An 18,310-nucleotide genomic window follows, 5' to 3' on the forward strand; every position below is an offset into this window, starting at 1 on the left:
TCCGCGAACGAGAATTCATATTTTAAAATTAGGTATACCGCTTTGCCGTGCCTTGTAGTTCGGTTAAGTAGATTGGAAATCTTCGTATCTAACAATCATTTATTGAATGCAGATAATACAATTGTTTAAATTGTTGTAACTCGATTCTATGACAAGATTTCTTCTCTCTAAGCAGTCGTTATTAATATGCGAACGAAGGACGAGGAACAAGTTTTGCCCCTTGTTGTCAATTTGGTGGTGGAAGATAATTAGCAAATCACCGTGGACAGTGATTATTTTTTATCTATACCCATTACCCAGATCCAGTTCGTAACAACTTAGATAGAGACGTATATGTATGTATGTAGAACTCACAATCACCGAGATCCGAGTATTATCTGATTGTGAAACTTGGTTCACCACTTGAATCTCGAGTTGCGTATGATTGATGTATCGCTGGTACAGTTGCACTGGTCATAGCTGGCTGTGGAGATTTTGCGTAATGTCTTAATTTACCTCGGACATTTGCCTTGGCTGGAACAACCTTTTAGTTCTGAGAGAGTGATTGCGCGATTAGCCAATTGCCGAGGATATAATTTTATTCTACTTCTTCTGTACCGGCGATCATCAATGTTTGTTGTAAACTTCTTGGTATTAAGTCAATTGTACACACATTTTATTGACCGTGAGTGAATTTCTTTCCCTTAATCGGCTAGATACTAATTCAAGGAAAATTACTCGATATCCGAATTACAATGCAGGCCAAAATCGGTACTTGAATTAACCCGAGACAATGGTTATAAATTCAAATTGTCGTTATTATTGAGCTACGAAACGCCAAAGCTTATGCCTCTACATTGGTTTTTCTCCTATGCAATCAGTGTTGGATAGAAGAAGTGAGCGCCGTTTCATGACTTCATCGGAAACGACTACTGTCACACAATTCCAGCGGGGGAAAAAGTTCACAATAAAGGTTTTGTATGCAAAACACGAACCACATTGGTTCAGTTAACATTTTCATGTAAATTTCCTGCAAAGCATGGTTCGAAATGTTCATACTCTGTTATACATAGATATACATACAGACATACATAACAGATATATATATATACACATATATTAGACTGGTCCAAAAAAAATTCGACTATTTTTTTTCAAAGTCACATCTTTAATAGTTGCAGGAAGAGAAAATAAGACGTCCGTTCCAATTTGAGCCCTCAATATTAATATTCAGAGGTTCCTGAACGCAATTTTCTATTTTCCATTTGATTAACATTAGAAACTAATTTTAGTTATTTCGGAATTTCAACGTAATTATTGTAACGAGCCAATATACGTAAATGTATGATAGATATTTTTATAGGGAATTCAATGCTCTACGAAAAAAGTCTATCAGCATTGAGTCGTCTTGAATATTTCGTAATCGGTTAGAGTTAGGAAAATTCTATCTAAGTACTTTTTTATAGAGCGTGAAATCTCCTATAAGAATGTGTATTTAGAATTATTTTTTTTCTCTTAATGTTTTCATCTTTTTTTCATATATGTTATTTAATTGTAAAATGGAGAAAACAAAATAGGCATCTCTAAATGTTAATATTGAGAGCTCATATTCGGAAGGGATATACTATTTAAGATACTCTACCGAAATTTTGATGCGCGTGTGAGAAAATAATTTTTTTTTTTTTTTTGGCACACCCTAATGTATATGAATGTATACATATATACATAACTTGGGGCATTCCAACTCAATTCAACCAACCTATGAATTTCACCTTATGTAAATGTTGTCTTTTTTTTTTTTTTTTTTTTTTTCCTCGCAATGCACAAGAGCGATACTTGATACCGCATTTTTAAATCCAGAGGCGAGTTCAGTCGAGTTCCAAAATGCTCCATCTGTATTAGGTAGATTATATAGCATGCGTGTAGACGAAGTGACTGAAATAAGTTATAAACCCACCCATGTACCCGACGACAGGAATAAAAGCGTGCCATTGGATAGTTTGCTAGTCAAGGCGCGCAAAGGTCAGTCCTCCTGTCGTTGCAGGCAATACTGGTGTTTGACCGCGCGCCGCCACTGTCTTTGTACTCTTGGATTTACTCCCTTTACTCGCTGTACGTTACATACTGAAGAAGAAAACCTAGCTCTATGTAAAAATAAGTTATGGAATTCAAGAGGACAATTTATTATTCTCAATTGCTACGGATACTTTTATTTGGAGATACATACATACTAATATATAGATAGATGCATACATACGTACATGCATACATATATATGTATAGTGTATATACATACAGACATATATATATATATATATATGTATATATATATATATATGTATATATATATATATATATATGTATATATATATATATTATTACCTGTTATATTATTCAATTATAATAATTTACCTTGCAGCTGCAACCTCACCTGATCATCGTATGGATACAAATTATTATTTATAGCAACTACATTAATACATGCTCCTACATAACTACGCACTACACGGTGAATATTATATGCCTCCTAATCATTTCAACTATAACTCTACGAAATGAAATAGTCCCCACATATGAATCTCAAAAATACACAATTTTCACTGCGAGAGAGTATTTCATCGAATTATACAGTATTTTGAAAATCAGTTCAACCATTGCATATTAAGTACATGTACAAATATATACAGGGTGTCCATGAATTAATAACTGTTACATTCATCAGCAACAATATTAGAGGAAAAGCGCTGAATACCGTCATCTTTGCATTCTGTTTATCACTGTCAGAAAGTAAGATCATACTGTAACGACAATTACTTGAATGAAATTTATAAAAAATTTAGAATTGTTTGAACTGTACATACATGCTGCACAATATCGACAAAAGATGAAAAATCTTGACCCTTTGATAATTTATTTTGAATTACTCTTTTTTGTTTATTCAGGTTTAGAGCTTCCATCAAACGTTATTTCGTTATATAACCCATATAGCAACAAAATTGAATTTATATGGGTAACGCTGCAATGACGTTGTGATTAAAAAATTTCGATTTACCCAGCTGGATTTCAGCAGCCTGGTAGACGGTATTCGCCAACTTCACTTCACTATACATATAGACGTGCCTTTACTATATGGTGCAATATCCCATCTCGCGCATCATACATCAACTGCAAGTAACGTTCATAGTATTTTGTCATGTTTATACATACGTACATAATTACATATATACTGTGAGTTTCGCTATCTGACACTCTTTGTATATTATGTATGTAGTAGATTCGAAAAGAGGAACGACGGAAGGACAAGAAATTGATTTCCACTGAGGCTTAGTCCAAAATTTTTCATATATACTTCTTATAATTTGTACAAATTTTTTTCCAGTATCCATATCACCTAAGCTCAGTCCGTTACCTGTATAACTTTAACATGCTCTTTGTGCATTTTGACTACCGTTACGAATGTCGAGCATCGTCGTTTGATGTAGAAGTATTGAATAAAAGATCAGAGAGGTGTATAACTTGTATGAGTGGGTGGGTATACTCGTTCCTGTGCTTATTTTCAACTTCTTTAGTTAAAGGACACCCGGTATACGCGATTATATGTCCCTTTGCTCTTTCCTTTGTATTATACTTACTTAATTAATTACTTAATTACTAGAAATTTTACTGCTGCGCTGAAAAAAAATATTGTATATTTTATTCTGTATAATTCTAATATAATAACAGTGCAATACGTATGGTATATGCATATTGTACATCAAACTCGCGCGTATATTAGTATATATAGTACATTAATATATCTACTTTCGCATATAGGTTTACGTATAACACATTAACAGGATTATACGTGAGATGAATGAATATTTAATAATCATAATAATTAGTTACGATACTGCATCACCGCGCTCGAAAAACTTGCTACGTATTGAGTACAATCGATATGTATGATTGTAATAGAATTGAAGCCGTGTGTTAATTTATTGTAATGATTTTTATTCTTCTAAATTATTTAATTATATACGGTTACGATGTATGTGCAAGTGATGAGTCACAATCGGATACATACCTACGTCTTGTAGAGTCTTGTTGCATTTTAAATAGATGTTTATTTTTCATTATATTCAAGTGTTTTTTTTCTCTCTCTTATTATACTTCAAATCACCGTACATACAATTATACAGTTTTTGCTTCGTTCATTAACTTCCATATATGTACATTATATGACACCATAAATACATATAACTAACGTAATGCGCATAAGTTATATACACAGATACATACATATTGTAGGTAATATTGATTGTCCACTCGGCACAAAAGCGTTACGTTCGTTGCACATTAGATACAATTAGTATTGCCAAGAGTATTTTTTATTTATACAAAATATATATTTTGAGATTTTAACATTGATTTTCACGTTTTGTAAAAAAAAAAAAAGTAGAGCAAAAAAGAAAAATATCACTTTTATCTACAGAGACATACCGAGTATGTGTATAGGTCGTCAGAAAAACCGCGCATTTAGCGATCAATTATGAAGCAAAAGAGGTAAAGAAAATATTTAACTGTATATGAGCACAAGGGAACGAAATTGTTTGAGAAAACTAGGTATAAAATACAATACACTTACGGGACTTTCCATACGAAATCTGAGAAACTTTTACATCTTCGTGATTTTATCATGTTTTCATTAGGAAGACATATAACTACACGTACATCATTGCAAGTCTACAAAAAAAACCGCATAATAATTTATTTCACAAACATTTGCCCCTTTATCACTATCGTCTCATGAAGGTTTGGTGAAATTTTACATGCCTGGATTTAGAAACTGTATCAGAATGAATGGAAGGATCATTGAGACATAGCGAAGAAATCATTAAAGAAAGTATGAATGCATATAGTATGAAATCTTACCTAAATATATTTATATATATATACATGTATATCAAATCATGCAAACCATTTGTAATCAACCTATTTTTAATTATAATCATCATATAAAGTTTCAATTATAATAGCAAAACTGTGAAATTGACTAGAAAAATTAACACTAACCGAGCTGTTAATAGACTCTTAATACTGTTGGTTTTATTATTACTATCACTGGTACTGTGTAACTGAGATTATGAGTTTCTTATTATACAAAGTAATTTCCGTGTAAGAAACAACAAAGAAAATAATTGCCAATATGGGAATAAATGCTTATAAATTGAAAATCGTTCTATCTGTCTTGAAATCAAATAATTGGCAAGGTGAATTTTTTGATACGTTACTATCGCTGTCGTCGTCATCGTCATCATTATTATTATTATTATTATTATTATTATTATCATCATTATCATTATTATTGCCGCCATTGTTGTTGTTGTTGTTGTTGTTCTTGTTGTTGTTGTATATGTATAGTATATATACTTATTACTGCATACATCGCCTTGCGCCCAATATTTTAAAACAGCCCATATATGTCAATCGCACAAGTATTTTTCTGTAATATCTCTACTGACACTAACGATACACGATATACCTATGTATTATTCTACTATGTATATGCAACTGAAAATTCAAGTGGATGCGCATTAAGCTTATGTATGTATGGATGTATGTATGTATGTATGTATGTATGTATGTATGTATTTATGTATGCGTATATCTTTCATATATTGTCACATGTTACAATTAATTATTATTTTAATTTCGAAGTATATAAATGGTTATTAATGAAAAAAATTGAAAGAGAGGAATATTGATTTTTCATCAGAGGAATATACTATATATATATATATACACCAGGATTTTCAGAGCGAAGTAATTATATACATACATATGTAAACATGTGTACATATGTATTTACATATATATGTAAAAATTGTGATAAAGTCAAACCGCCGTGTGTCCAAATATACATGTATAATTTTTTTTTTCTAAATAATATCATTTTAAAGCACATCTGTTGTATAGTAAATATTATTTTATTTTCAGCCTGTGTATAGTATACACACAAACACACACGCATTATTATTATTATAATTATTATTATTGCTGTTATTATTAAATTGCCATTATTGTTAAAGATTCGACGTGTTTGACACTAGGATATCGCAGTATATGGCTGCGAATCCTGTTTGCCAAGCATAATAATTATATACAATAATTGTATACCAGGATTATGAGATAGCTGGTAAAGCATAAATTTTTGATTACTATTACTATTATTGTCATTCTACATGTAATATATTACTGTAATTATGATTGTTATTATAATTATTATTATTGTATATTGCTCTATTCTTAACATGTAAATTTCAAATTTTTATTCTTTCTTTCAATACGTCACACACACACATAAACACAATATATATATATATATATATATATACATACTTGTGTATACGTAGAGCTTGCTATGTGGCGGTAAGATGACGAATCGAAATAATTCATAGAAAAATAAACCAATCTATAAAGAAAAAATGTCGCGACAAATCAATACGTAATGACGAGTATATATTGTGAAAAAAATTATTGTATGGTAATAACACGGTCACAGATTAGACCATTAGTCATCGCATGCATTTGGCCGGTTTGTTTTGTTGGATTACGATATTTATAATATACGATGATGTAATTGGTAAATTTTTTCAAGCGCTGTAAAACTATCCATTACTTATGTTTGCATTTATATCTGTGCATAGTGGTACCACTCGAAAGAAAATCTCAAAAAAATACAATCAATTATTTTAGCCTTTGGCTGCTGTGCTGTAATCTCTACATACATAGCATCTCTTCCCCCAAACTGTTCATCGGCAACTGTAAAATGTGTAATACAGTAAAACACTTGAATTGACTTAGAATATTGAAATTCTTTGTGAATAATTTCTCTCGATGCTGTTGCCTGCAATTAAAATTGTGCATGCTACGATAAAAAGGGAGAAATAAATAAAAAGCAGATCTGTTGTATGTATGTATTGTATATTCATACATTTACATCTACCTAAAATATATTTATCATGGCCAAGCCAATGAACCAGTCAATGACGTATCAAATGTTTAGCGACAATCTCACGCCTGTCTTTGCCTTTTCTATCGTTACTGTTTCATTATCATTTCTGGTGAAAGAAACTGACCGATACCTACAGTTTAGTTTTCTTTAGTCTTCATTCGCAAAATCACCTGACAGACTGAATAAAGGAACGCGTAGAGAGAATCTGCAAAGACACGCTGTGTTCATCGTGATGCTCAGTATCTTGGATCGTATATTGTAATTTAATGATCAATGAGCCAGGAATACCGTGAACGTACCTGCCTGGTATGTCGGTATAATAGTCGTTCTTATACAACTGCAGCGAAAACAAAAAGATGAAGGGAAAAGAAAGGAAAATAAAATGAAATCTGTGATTCAAATCAAAATTTGAGTTTTTAAGTCAAACTATAACGTTTCTTGTACTATATTTGTATATTTCTTATCGGTTTTTTAATTACAATCCGTAACGTATACTGATTATTTGTTGAAATAATAATAATGTTAGTGTCAGCTGTATTATATATATGATCCGTGTATCTTGCAGTGCACCGAAAGCCGTATACAATTTACAAACAAGGATTTGAAATGTTGCCACAACTAACTTGAAGCAAGAAAATTCATGCTGCATGCGTTACACTGGGAGAGTCAGAAAATCGTATCTCTAGACTGTATCTCTCCTCTCGCATGACTATTCTCATTCCAATATATCTTAAGCTCCTTGACACATTATACCTATACGATTAAATCACAATATATAAATAGGTATATACTTGTGGCTTTCGCGTGCGAGGGTTCAACATATAATTTAGTGAGAAAGCTGGCCGACCGCTGCAAATGCTACCGATGATACTGCTGCCGTTGCTGGTCGTCGAAGAAAGTCAAAGATCACTAAAACAAAAATCAACAACAAATTTATGGTATCTGTGCGACATTCATTTCTATTCTTATTTCGAAAGTGTGAATGAAATGACTATCTTTTGCTGTTTAGCTGTTCGTGAATTATCTGTAATGAAAACTAAAGAAATAAATGATAATGTATGCATGTATATACGTATGCATTATTATATGTATAATTGTATATGTATATACATCAAACATATTGACACACAATTAACAAATTTTTGTACAGGCTGTCTGTTTTGTCGTGCATATATGTATATGTATATTTAAAAAAGATTGAAAAAAAAAAAAAAAAAAAAATTAAGTCAGCAAGTTAGTGAACTTGTAGATTATACATAAATAAGATGGTGTACACATATAAGATATGTCGATCCCTTCGATTTGTTGTTGCGTGTCTTTTAGAAAGATGTTTAGATCAAATTAACTAAATTGAAAATTGATTAAAAACTATTTAAAGAAAATGATAAATAATGAATAATATTAGTAAAATAAACCTATCTAGGAACAAATAATGTAGAAATCATGTGGGAGTAAGGGAGAAATAGCTTTGAGCTCTGAATGGAAAGGGAGATTGAAATTTTAATTACTGAAAGTGAATAGTTATATGCAATCGTGGGCGGGTGGTTATAGTCTATTCTGTATTTTTAAACTGTTTTCGCACCTCGAGGCTATTTCAATATATTATAATACATATTGGAATTCGTACTGAAATTGAAATGCCAGACCGGCTATAGGATACATATTAAAATAATATAATATAAAAAAATTGTGCGCGGGGATGATTGCAGGTGGTACGACTTTGATCGTGATCTATAGACTAAATAAAAATGAATAAATAAATAAAATAACAAATTTCATTCATATTCTGTGATGATTGTCTGAATATAAAAGTTTACATGAACTTGAAACACTAACAGGTTACAATTAATTACGATTATTATTAGTTCGTTAAACAGAGTAACAGACTATTGTACTGTACTAACTAAATGCGCAAACTGATAAACTTCTAGCTCTTAAGATTCGAGAGACTAATGAGTATAAATGATCAGACGTGGAACGGCACATGCTACAAAATTATTTAATTAAATTATACAGAATTACATTTGTAGCAAGAAGGAAACATTACGATTCAACAACGTATATATATATATATATATATATATAATATATACACATGTATGTATAATATAACTATATGAGTTTATAAAGTATTTGTTTATCGTTGCTTTCAGGATGATGTACCGAAAAGTTGTGTGTAAATTATCATATATTATATTACATCTTCGAAGAGTCATGTAGAATATTCTATAAGGGTATTAAATAATACAAAAAATTATATTATATTTCAAAAGCAACACAACAAACCATACTGTACCATAAATAGTTTGTGTAACTAAAATAATAATATAATAATAATAACACATGATCATACAATTATAATATAATAAATACTTACCGTATGTCTTATATAAATTACTAATATTTGTACAGTATCCTGTCTTTCCATTTGATGATGAGTCTTAATTAACTCTTCACTATCTAATTTAAGTAATAATTTCGAAAGTACCACTGGGACACATAGAAACGCGATTACATTCACAGATTTTATTACGTCACTTGGGACTTTATTCATTTTATTTGTACACAATGGCGTGTATATCCAACATATTTACGTTTTACAGATTAGATAAATCGGAAAAGTACTCAGGTTTAAGTTATGAAACAAACTGGTTATCTTGGAAAATAATGAATTACAGTTATGTGGTGGATGAAACTAAAATTTTTAAAACTAGTGCAACACTGATACAATTTTTGCAGAGTAAACAGAATAGTATAGGCAGTTTCCTGTACACGCTGGCAAAGGCAACCCATGGGGACTTCGAATTACTTGATAATCAGATTCCAGACGTCCTAAACCGATTTTCCAACACTCATATGCCTCTTCAAATAAATAAGCTGTGCTTTCGATTCCAGTGCTGCCAATTGGGATACGGCTGGAGCCATTTGGGCCACATGGTTTTGGTATCCAGTTCCTGAATTCAATTTCAAGTTACAAAGCCGTTCTCACATTAAATTGAAGATACATTCATTTAGGGAAATATGGCATTTAAAGTCAGCTCGATGAGTTCAAATTATTGAAAAATGTACAAATTTCAGAAGAATTCCGTTCACATGTAAAATAAAGAACATGATTTCAATATTTAATTATTAGATATTATGTATTGGGCATGTAGCGAGAAATTTTACGTTATTACATCAATTGAAATATCAAGATTTCGAAATTTTTGACTAAGGTAGCATATGGCGAATCTAAGGGAGGAAAAAACGCTAAACGTAAATAATTGATTGTTCTTACCGCTATTAACCTTCTTTTCTCCGTAAGTAACTTTACCGTCGAACTCGTTCAAAGGAACCTTGATATCTGGACCTACTTGCTGAATTGTCACATTCAAATGATCTTCAATTTCTCCTAAGTACTGTGAACAATAATTAGAATCACTAGTATCAAGATTTGAAATTAGAATAGCATACGAACTTTTCTTCGTAATGCGATATAATATTGTAGTTGTAAAAAAATTGTAAATACATCTTATCAAGATTTTCTACAGGTTTTTAACACGTACTCTTGGCTCGTTATACCAGATACAGCAGCCACCTTGATCAGTTAGATTTGTGTTGCTGCAATTCCTGCCTCTGGAGGAACACCATTCACCGTGATACCAGACTTTTTCCGGTACGCTGCTTACCAAAGAAATAGCCAAACCCATTCGTTCCGCTCTACCAACTCTGCCGATTCGGTGTACGTAATTTGATTTTTCGTCTGGTAGGGTGATGTTGATCACTGCAAAGAAAACGAAAAATAATTACGGTAAACTTGAGATATAGCATATTGTATCTTTACTTCTTTTTCAGTTTTGACAGAAATTCTATTGTTTCCAAAAGCAAGAAAGAAGGGAATTAGATACGTACTGAAAGGCAGACCGGTAATGTCTAATCCTCTGGCAGCGACGTCTGTACAAATTAAAAACTTCACTTCTTGACGCTTGAATTTTTCCAAGTTCGCTTTTCGCTCTTGTGGTTTACGATCGCCGTGAAGACATACACATGTAAACTCACTACTGCCAATACTCTTCAAATAAGACTCCAAATTATCACAATCAATTTTAGTCCTGCAGAAAATAATAGCACGGTCCATCTTGTGCTCTCTTATGGCCCTGACACAGTATTCTCCTTTTAAAGTTTTAACAGCTTCGGAAAGTGCCTCTGTAAACAATCAAGTCTTCAGTTATTACTCTATATTTCACATAAAGGTTGATCAATCACGTTAATTACTTAAGTCATTTTATTTCAGTGTACTGGATGCTGTAATTCTTTTGTCCCAACAGTGATTCAGAAATGATAACAACCTGCGGTATTATTTCCTGGTTTGACATTATCCCTGTAATGTACTCCATCTGTGCGAATGTGTGTTCTCAACGACTGCCAGGATTTGTCTTTTTGGGGGTCCACCATGACTACAACATGATGCACTGTCTCTGGAACTGCATCTTCACCCTTGAGGTCAACCCAAGTTGGGAAGTGCATCAAACGATCCTAAAATATACGCATATCTTCAATGAAGTTGCATTTTGCACCTAGTATCCAAAATCCTCACAGTTTCATGCGATTATGTTTCTTTCTTATTATTCAGGTTTTTACCGCAAGTTTTTTAACTTCAAAGGCGTGTAAAGTGGCTGAACAGACAATCATCTGCAATCTTCTACCATCACACGTAATTTTTGGAATTTGTCGATGCAGTCTATCAATCAGCTCGGTGTATCCTTGCTTTAATAAGCCATCAGCTTCATCGAGCACGAAGAATCTGCACCGTGAACAATTGCAAGATTATTACCTACTCTGCTCTTGTTTCGGCACATTCATTAAGGTGATATTTGGTTTTCTACCTGCAATGAGTCAAGGACAAGTAGCCACCTTGTATTAGGTCTTCTAATCGGCCAGGTGTTCCCACAACAATATCAATCCCCGAATTCAATGCGGAAATCTGTTCCTTGACATTTACTCCTCCAATCAACAGGAGCTCCCGTACTTTTGGATTGTCCAAATGTTTCTTAAACTGAATTTTTTTAAGGGCAATTAAGGCAATATTCGAAAAGGATGCATTTAAATTTCTTGTCTTAAAAATACATAAATTGTAAAGGAATGAATTTAGTACCAATTCTAAATTGCAACATAAATACCTTTTGTATCTGATTGAAAGTTTGCTCAGCCAATTCACGAGACGGTTCAATGATTATGGTCTGTGGAGCATTGTTGGATGGTTTCAAATTATCGACACCACTTTGGCTACTTCCGGAAACAGTATTGTCTCGAGTGCAAGACTTTGGAGCAGCGGAAACAGCGATGTAGCCTTCGGGTGGCGAGTGTTTGAAGGGTTGAGCTCCAAAGTTGAATGCCATTTCAGCATTTTTTAACACAACCGCAGGGAAGAATATGGAAGATTTTTGTTGCGCATTCAAAGAAAACGCTTGACCCAAATCAACGCCATTTTTAGTAAAACGAATTTCTGCATTGGTCAAATCTAACAGGCAGCCAATCACATCATGCATTCCAAACGGCTCTCCATAATTATCAAACTGCTTGGCATTCGACTTCTTACCGGTTCCACCAAAACCAAATCCAAACTTATCGGTTCCCAGATCCAAGTTTGCCTGGAACGTAAATACATCTAAGTTTGCTATTGCATTGATTGTTCCAAGAGGAGAAGCTGAGATTGCAAAGCAGCGATAACTGAATAAAATATGGAAGTTTGTGTTGATGCTTGAATTAGAAGTATAGTACACACATATTTTGATATCAGTGTTAAATTATAGTGACAGAGTCTCTTCTGACAGTGAGTTAATTTTCTCAATTCTCTTCCTAACATACAAATATTACCTGTGGCATGGACCATCCGACACGACAAAGACCTTCATCAGTCACAGTAGCTTCATAATAAAACTTCCCACTACCCTGGACACCTTTGGTTGCACGACAGCCATGCCATTCTCGTTGTTCACGACTTTGACATCGCAAACCATCCGGAGTAACGGCAAGTGCTCGGCCCCTATCAAATAAACTCATTGTCCAGTGTGGGGCTGGAATATGATGAAATTTTCGAGTGTGCAAATGTGGAATAGACTGCAATGGTAATTTACGCGTTGGGTAGTTGCAGGCTACTAACTGAGCCACGAGCAAAAATTGAATATTCATGAAAGGTATATGACCATCGGTAAGAAAAAAATCTACAAAGTTTTTAATGACTGGCTTAGAAATAGAAACCTGCAGGCAATAAATGTACTACTTGGAAGACACTTGAAAATATGTTAATTACGTGGATAAAATGCAGATTTTGCTAAACATATAAAAAAAAAAAATATTGCTAATACGACAGTTTGTCTCGTTTCGATGTAAATAAACTCCAGACAATTTTGGTAATAAAATAGCAATTTACAGGACTGTGGACTGGCTTTGGAGGTAGTTGCTTTTCCAGATTCGATATCCTTCAGAGTTTCCCATACAGTTTGAAGGATTGGTAAACAGAAGGCACCAGTTTTACCACTACCAGTTTCTGCAGCCATCAAGACATCTCCTCCTCCTAAAATGAGGGGAATCGCTTCAGCTTGAACGTCTGTTGGCAACCTATAATTGATAATGTACGATTTAAAATGGTGTAGATTTATGTTAAGCTTAATTATCAAAAATCAAATTTGTGTATCTGCTACCTTACATGAATTATATATATAAAAGGATATTGTATTAATTTTGCTACCACTTGTAATCTAAAATATAACTTGCAGTCGATGAAATTTATTCTGCCACTCACAATCTGAATAACTTTCAAATCAGGTACAACAGACGATTGGTAATCACTTATAATGTGTAAAATATGTAAGATTCTTCCAAACTTCCACTAAAATAATGTGGTTGCTGATGGGAAATTACTTTTAAAACAAGGATTACCGACTGGTTCATTCATAAAAAGAAGAGAAGTGACTGGTAATTAGCTCTGTAACAAACCCTACGGATTCTGACGATTACCATGTTAAACCTAATTATGTTCCTAATGTTTACATGGCCTTGCACGTGTGAAATGTGCTTGTTCTTTATGATAAGTATGACAGGGTCATGAACGACACAAAAGTTGAGTGTTCTTACATCCAATCCATGTCTTCAACTGCCTTGGCTATCTCAGGCAGTACGCCCATTTCTGAAAGGTATATAGAAAAAAGAAATGAGGGCTTATTACATATTGGCAATTTCTTCTCCCTAGGGACAAAAGTGAAGCAATTGTTCACTGCGGATATGCGAACGTATCTTTACAACACTGACAATGAGATGAAATTGGCTACTTGTGTCCCGCTAAATGCTACGCAAAGCCCCACTTTTCATGAACATGTAATAAAAAAGTCATATTGAATGGTTTATGAAATCAATTATGCAGCGTGTAAGTCCTTTAATAGTAAAATTCATCTCAGATGGAATGAATTTCGGAGTTTCCGAACATAACCTGACCTGCGATTCTAATCTGCGGGTACAGCCGACAATTGTGATACGACAAGGGCATACAAAAAATAGAAACATCACGAAATACGAACCTTCAAAAGCTGTCATGTTTAATTTTTCACCTTTACGTTTTCAATTATACGTTTGTGAACCAGCAGTTAGTAGCTCAGACTGGTCAGTGCCGGTCCTGTCACTTTCTTGTTCTGCTACTGTACCACTGATGTAGGTATATACATATGTATATGTAGTGACGTCACCTATGTCAATAAAAAAAAATTGAAAAAAAAAACACAAAATAATATACTACATACAGAACGGATGACAGACTAAGAATTTACGACGTCTTTAAGTTCTTGACAATGCAATAATTTTGTCAGTCACATCGACAAAAGTAATGTCATAGTTGCTGATTTTTTTCACGCACTATCTTCATGAAAGATTAACGTCTCAGATTCTCAATATTTTTTGAGTACATCTTCGTTGCTTTAGAAAATGCAATTATTGAAAAAATAAGGATATCAAAAATCCCATCCGATTGGTTGTTCGGGCTGGTCTCTTGAACATATGAAAAAATCAATGGCCCCTATACCTATGTAATGAAAATTGGGGGAGGAGATACGATTTCAAGGTGATAAAATTCCGAAAAATGAACTTTGATATCATTATAATTGTCACAATATATCATTTATGTAACAACATCCACGATTTCTGCGTTTTTTAGACCTATTAAATGGCCCTTTTTTTGACCGGATTATCGAATATTCAAGTGCGGGCAACAGTAATTCATTTTTGCCCGCTTGTTGAAATTTTATTGACCGCTTTTTGAAAAGTTAGCAAAACGACTGTATATGTATTACATAGGTATATTTATTCTTATCATCTTTATTTTTTCCTGTTGAAAAAATACAATCGAATTGTAACATTATACTATGCGGTGCCGTGTCAAGAAAGGTCACTTTTGTCCCTGTGCACCAAGGGTTAAATCATGGACTTTTCGACCTCCTATGGTTGCAGATCGTGAGAACATCTTTCATTTACGAAACTATTTTAACTCCTGATTCTCGTGTAGCGACCTCAGTAGATTGCATGAAACAGTCTCGAGACATGATGGTCATTTTACACGTTCCTCATTCATTTCGGAGTTGACTATTTCAGAATTGCGCAAAGTATCTCGACTATGCACTTTTGCCCCTGAAACGCGGGAAATTATCTGGAGCTGATTTGGGGAGCGCGCCGCTCGAAATTTAAAAATGACCTTTGTAAAGACTACCCTAATGTATATGTATCTACATACATATGTATACACATAAATTTGATCTACTTGCATATTTGGATCTGGCCCAAGATGTGTTCTTCCCAGTCATCGGTGATAACGTGATAATAATTAAAGAAAAAGGAAAGGACCCAGCCCCCACGAAATTCGTGATGCACCGATATTAATCGGTGACGCAGCTCGCTCGTAACAGACCCGCGAATATGAGATAGCCATAATCGTTGTTATCTCAACGTACTGCAGTATAGATAACATACCAAAAACTACAAGTTGTAGTGGTTCGGATTTTGACATGTTTTTTTATTCGTGTAGAATATATTCCCATTCATGAAATTGCGCGTTCTGTTTCATAAGTGATTTTACGCGATGAAAATCGAATCGATTCATTAACACTCGAGTGAAGTAAACATGAATCAGACGTTATCCAATGGTATTGATAAACCGTATGACACCGTCGGATTCTACATTGGATTGGGTTTGGCCATAAGCTCCAGTATTTTTATAGGTTAGTAAAGTTGAAATTCTGTGCATGGATAGAATGTGACGTACAGAATGTGCAATAAGGTAGTCTACTTTGTAATTCACTATAGGAATAACAATACTAATAATCATGAAGGCGTAATTTTTATCAGAAATTTTTCCAATCTGTACCTTCTAGTTATAATCAGAGATCATCAAATCAACAGCAACATAAATTAGTTATTGTAAACCTCGCAGCTGGCAATCTCATGAGTCATAACCTTAGATCTCAGGCAAAAGTATTTTTAAAGATGACTTTCAAAGTTCTCTATCGGTAACCATTTCTCTTGAAAGAAGTTTATACATATACCGTTTGATACAAAAAAACTTTCTGTAAACACGTTTATCTACTTCAGGTGGAAGTTTCATTATCAAAAAGAAAGCTCTCATCCGGATACAACAACAGGGTTCGGTACGTGCTGGTTCAGGAGGATTTGCATACCTCAAGGAATGGATATGGTGGGCAGGTTTATTGTCTAGTAAGTATTCACAATATTCTTCTGCACAACAATGTATTTATGGGATGGTATGGGGAAAAGTATTGTTTCTACAACGACAGTTGGTATGAGTTTTCAATTTATAGATAAAAATTATATATTATCTTTTCATAGTATAAATTATGTACATTTATTATTTTAGTGGGAATTGGGGAAGCAGCAAATTTTGCCGCTTATGCTTTTGCTCCAGCATCTCTTGTCACACCTCTCGGGGCTCTTAGCGTCTTGGTTGCAGCTGTATTGGCATCTAAGTTCTTGAATGAAAACTTGAATCTGCTGGGAAAGGTTTGCTAGTTTGAAAAAAACTATATCATGCCTTTGGCATTGAATGGTTTAAGACGTGGCACCCTACTTTATTTATCTTTATAATTTTTCAGATTGGGTGCTTCCTGTGTGTGATTGGTTCTACAATGATAGTACTTCACGCCCCAAAAGAGGAGGAGATCGAAAATCTTGAAGTCCTTCTATCAAAAATTCAAGAGCCTGGTTTCATATGTTACATTGTGATAATAATTACCGCTAGTACCTTTATAGTTTACCAATTCGAATCAACTCACGGTAGACAGAATGTCGTAATCTATGTGCTGATCTGCTCTTCTATTGGTTCTTTAACCGTGATGAGCTGCAAAGGTCTTGGTCTTGCATTGAAAGAAACTATTTCGGGGAACACAAACGAATTGAGAAACTGGCTTACTTGGGCCCTCCTACTCACTGTAATTTTATGCGTGAGTGTGCAAATGAACTACCTGAACAAGGCGCTAGACTTATTCAACACAGGGATAGTGACTCCCGTTTACTATGTATTCTTCACGACTTTCGTGATAATGGCGTCGGCGATACTCTTCCAGGAATGGAGGCACATGTCCGCAACTAATATCTTAGGCTCAATTTGCGGATTCTCCACTGTGCTTGTTGCCATTGTTTTATTAAATGCGTTCAAAGATTTGGATATCAATTATCGCAGTATTCAAGGAATTTTGAGGCCAAGGAGAGAGCTTGTCACCCCTCATGACTTTAGGTGGGAAGCGAGAGAGCAAGCCGTCCTCATTGGTAGCCACTCTGAATCTGATCAGGATAATACTTATGGAACTCCTAGTATTACCAGAACTGTGTGACAATTGGTATTCTAATTTAAAATAATCAAACATCTTGAATGATTGAAAGTAGATGTGTACTGCAATTTTTATAGAGGCTATGCGAGAGGCATAGAATTACTGTACTTACAAGGAGAAATAAGATGCAAGCAGAGACTAATTGTAATACGGGTGACAATATTTTTACATAGAATACAGTAGATGTTGAATAGATGGAATCGTGCAGCACATTATCATGAATGCATTCCAGTTGCTGAGCAGCTCTTTCTGTCTTTTCAATGTAGGCTGGGAACAGGGTTTACCATGTGGCTTAAAGCTCGATGTGTTTTCGTTCAACTAGTTATACGAATTGTGATAATAAATCATAATCACTTAATTCTTCGAATTTAAATAGTTCTAAGTGAAAGACTGTTTCCGGATAAAATAAGTTGATGTATCTTCCAGCTGTGCGATAGAATCATGAGAATATAAACCAGTGAACGATTGGGAA

General features: G+C 33.8%; 2 protein-coding genes across 3 annotated transcripts; one reads left to right on the plus strand and one right to left on the minus strand.

The window, feature by feature from the left end:
* Positions 1-9,494: 9,494 nt before the first annotated feature.
* On the minus strand, positions 9,495-14,649 carry LOC124407339 (ATP-dependent RNA helicase Ddx1). 2 transcript variants are annotated; one of them, XM_046883383.1, is made up of 12 exons: positions 14,530-14,649; positions 14,090-14,141; positions 13,386-13,573; positions 12,830-13,029; positions 12,133-12,603; positions 11,839-12,008; positions 11,594-11,756; positions 11,302-11,488; positions 10,865-11,158; positions 10,519-10,736; positions 10,251-10,371; positions 9,495-9,927 (listed from the first exon to the last, which is right to left on the minus strand). In XM_046883383.1, exons 1-12 carry the CDS (start codon positions 14,543-14,545, stop codon positions 9,806-9,808), a joined length of 2,202 nt encoding a protein of 733 aa, XP_046739339.1. In that variant the 5' UTR covers positions 14,546-14,649; the 3' UTR covers positions 9,495-9,805. The 2 variants fall into 2 exon arrangements, with proteins under 2 accessions (XP_046739339.1, XP_046739340.1); XM_046883384.1 differs by lacking the exon at positions 14,530-14,649 and adding an exon at positions 14,405-14,425.
* A 1,190-nt stretch (positions 14,650-15,839) lies between these two features.
* On the plus strand, positions 15,840-18,258 carry LOC124407342 (magnesium transporter NIPA2). The gene is made up of 4 exons (XM_046883389.1): positions 15,840-16,215; positions 16,586-16,708; positions 16,869-17,011; positions 17,104-18,258. Exons 1-4 carry the CDS (start codon positions 16,119-16,121, stop codon positions 17,839-17,841), a joined length of 1,101 nt encoding a protein of 366 aa, XP_046739345.1. The 5' UTR covers positions 15,840-16,118; the 3' UTR covers positions 17,842-18,258.
* Positions 18,259-18,310: the final 52 nt, after the last annotated feature.

This window comes from Diprion similis, chromosome 6 (assembly GCF_021155765.1).
Source record: "Diprion similis isolate iyDipSimi1 chromosome 6, iyDipSimi1.1, whole genome shotgun sequence".
Taxonomy (NCBI): Eukaryota; Metazoa; Arthropoda; class Insecta; order Hymenoptera; family Diprionidae; genus Diprion; species Diprion similis.

Coding starts and splice junctions, on each gene's coding strand:
- LOC124407339 (XM_046883383.1), bottom strand. Junction 13,030..13,385: donor CAAAGCCAGTCCACAGTCCT/GTAAATTGCTAT, acceptor ATCATATTCCAG/CCCCACACTGGACAATGAGT. Junction 12,604..12,829: donor TCGGATGGTCCATGCCACAG/GTAATATTTGTA, acceptor TTTACGTTCCAG/GCAAACTTGGATCTGGGAAC.
- LOC124407342 (XM_046883389.1), top strand. CDS start 16,119: ATGAATCAGACGTTATCCAATGGTATTGATAAACCGTATGACACCGTC. Junction 16,216..16,585: donor AAGCTCCAGTATTTTTATAG/GTTAGTAAAGTT, acceptor TATCTACTTCAG/GTGGAAGTTTCATTATCAAA. Junction 16,709..16,868: donor GTGGGCAGGTTTATTGTCTA/GTAAGTATTCAC, acceptor TTATTATTTTAG/TGGGAATTGGGGAAGCAGCA.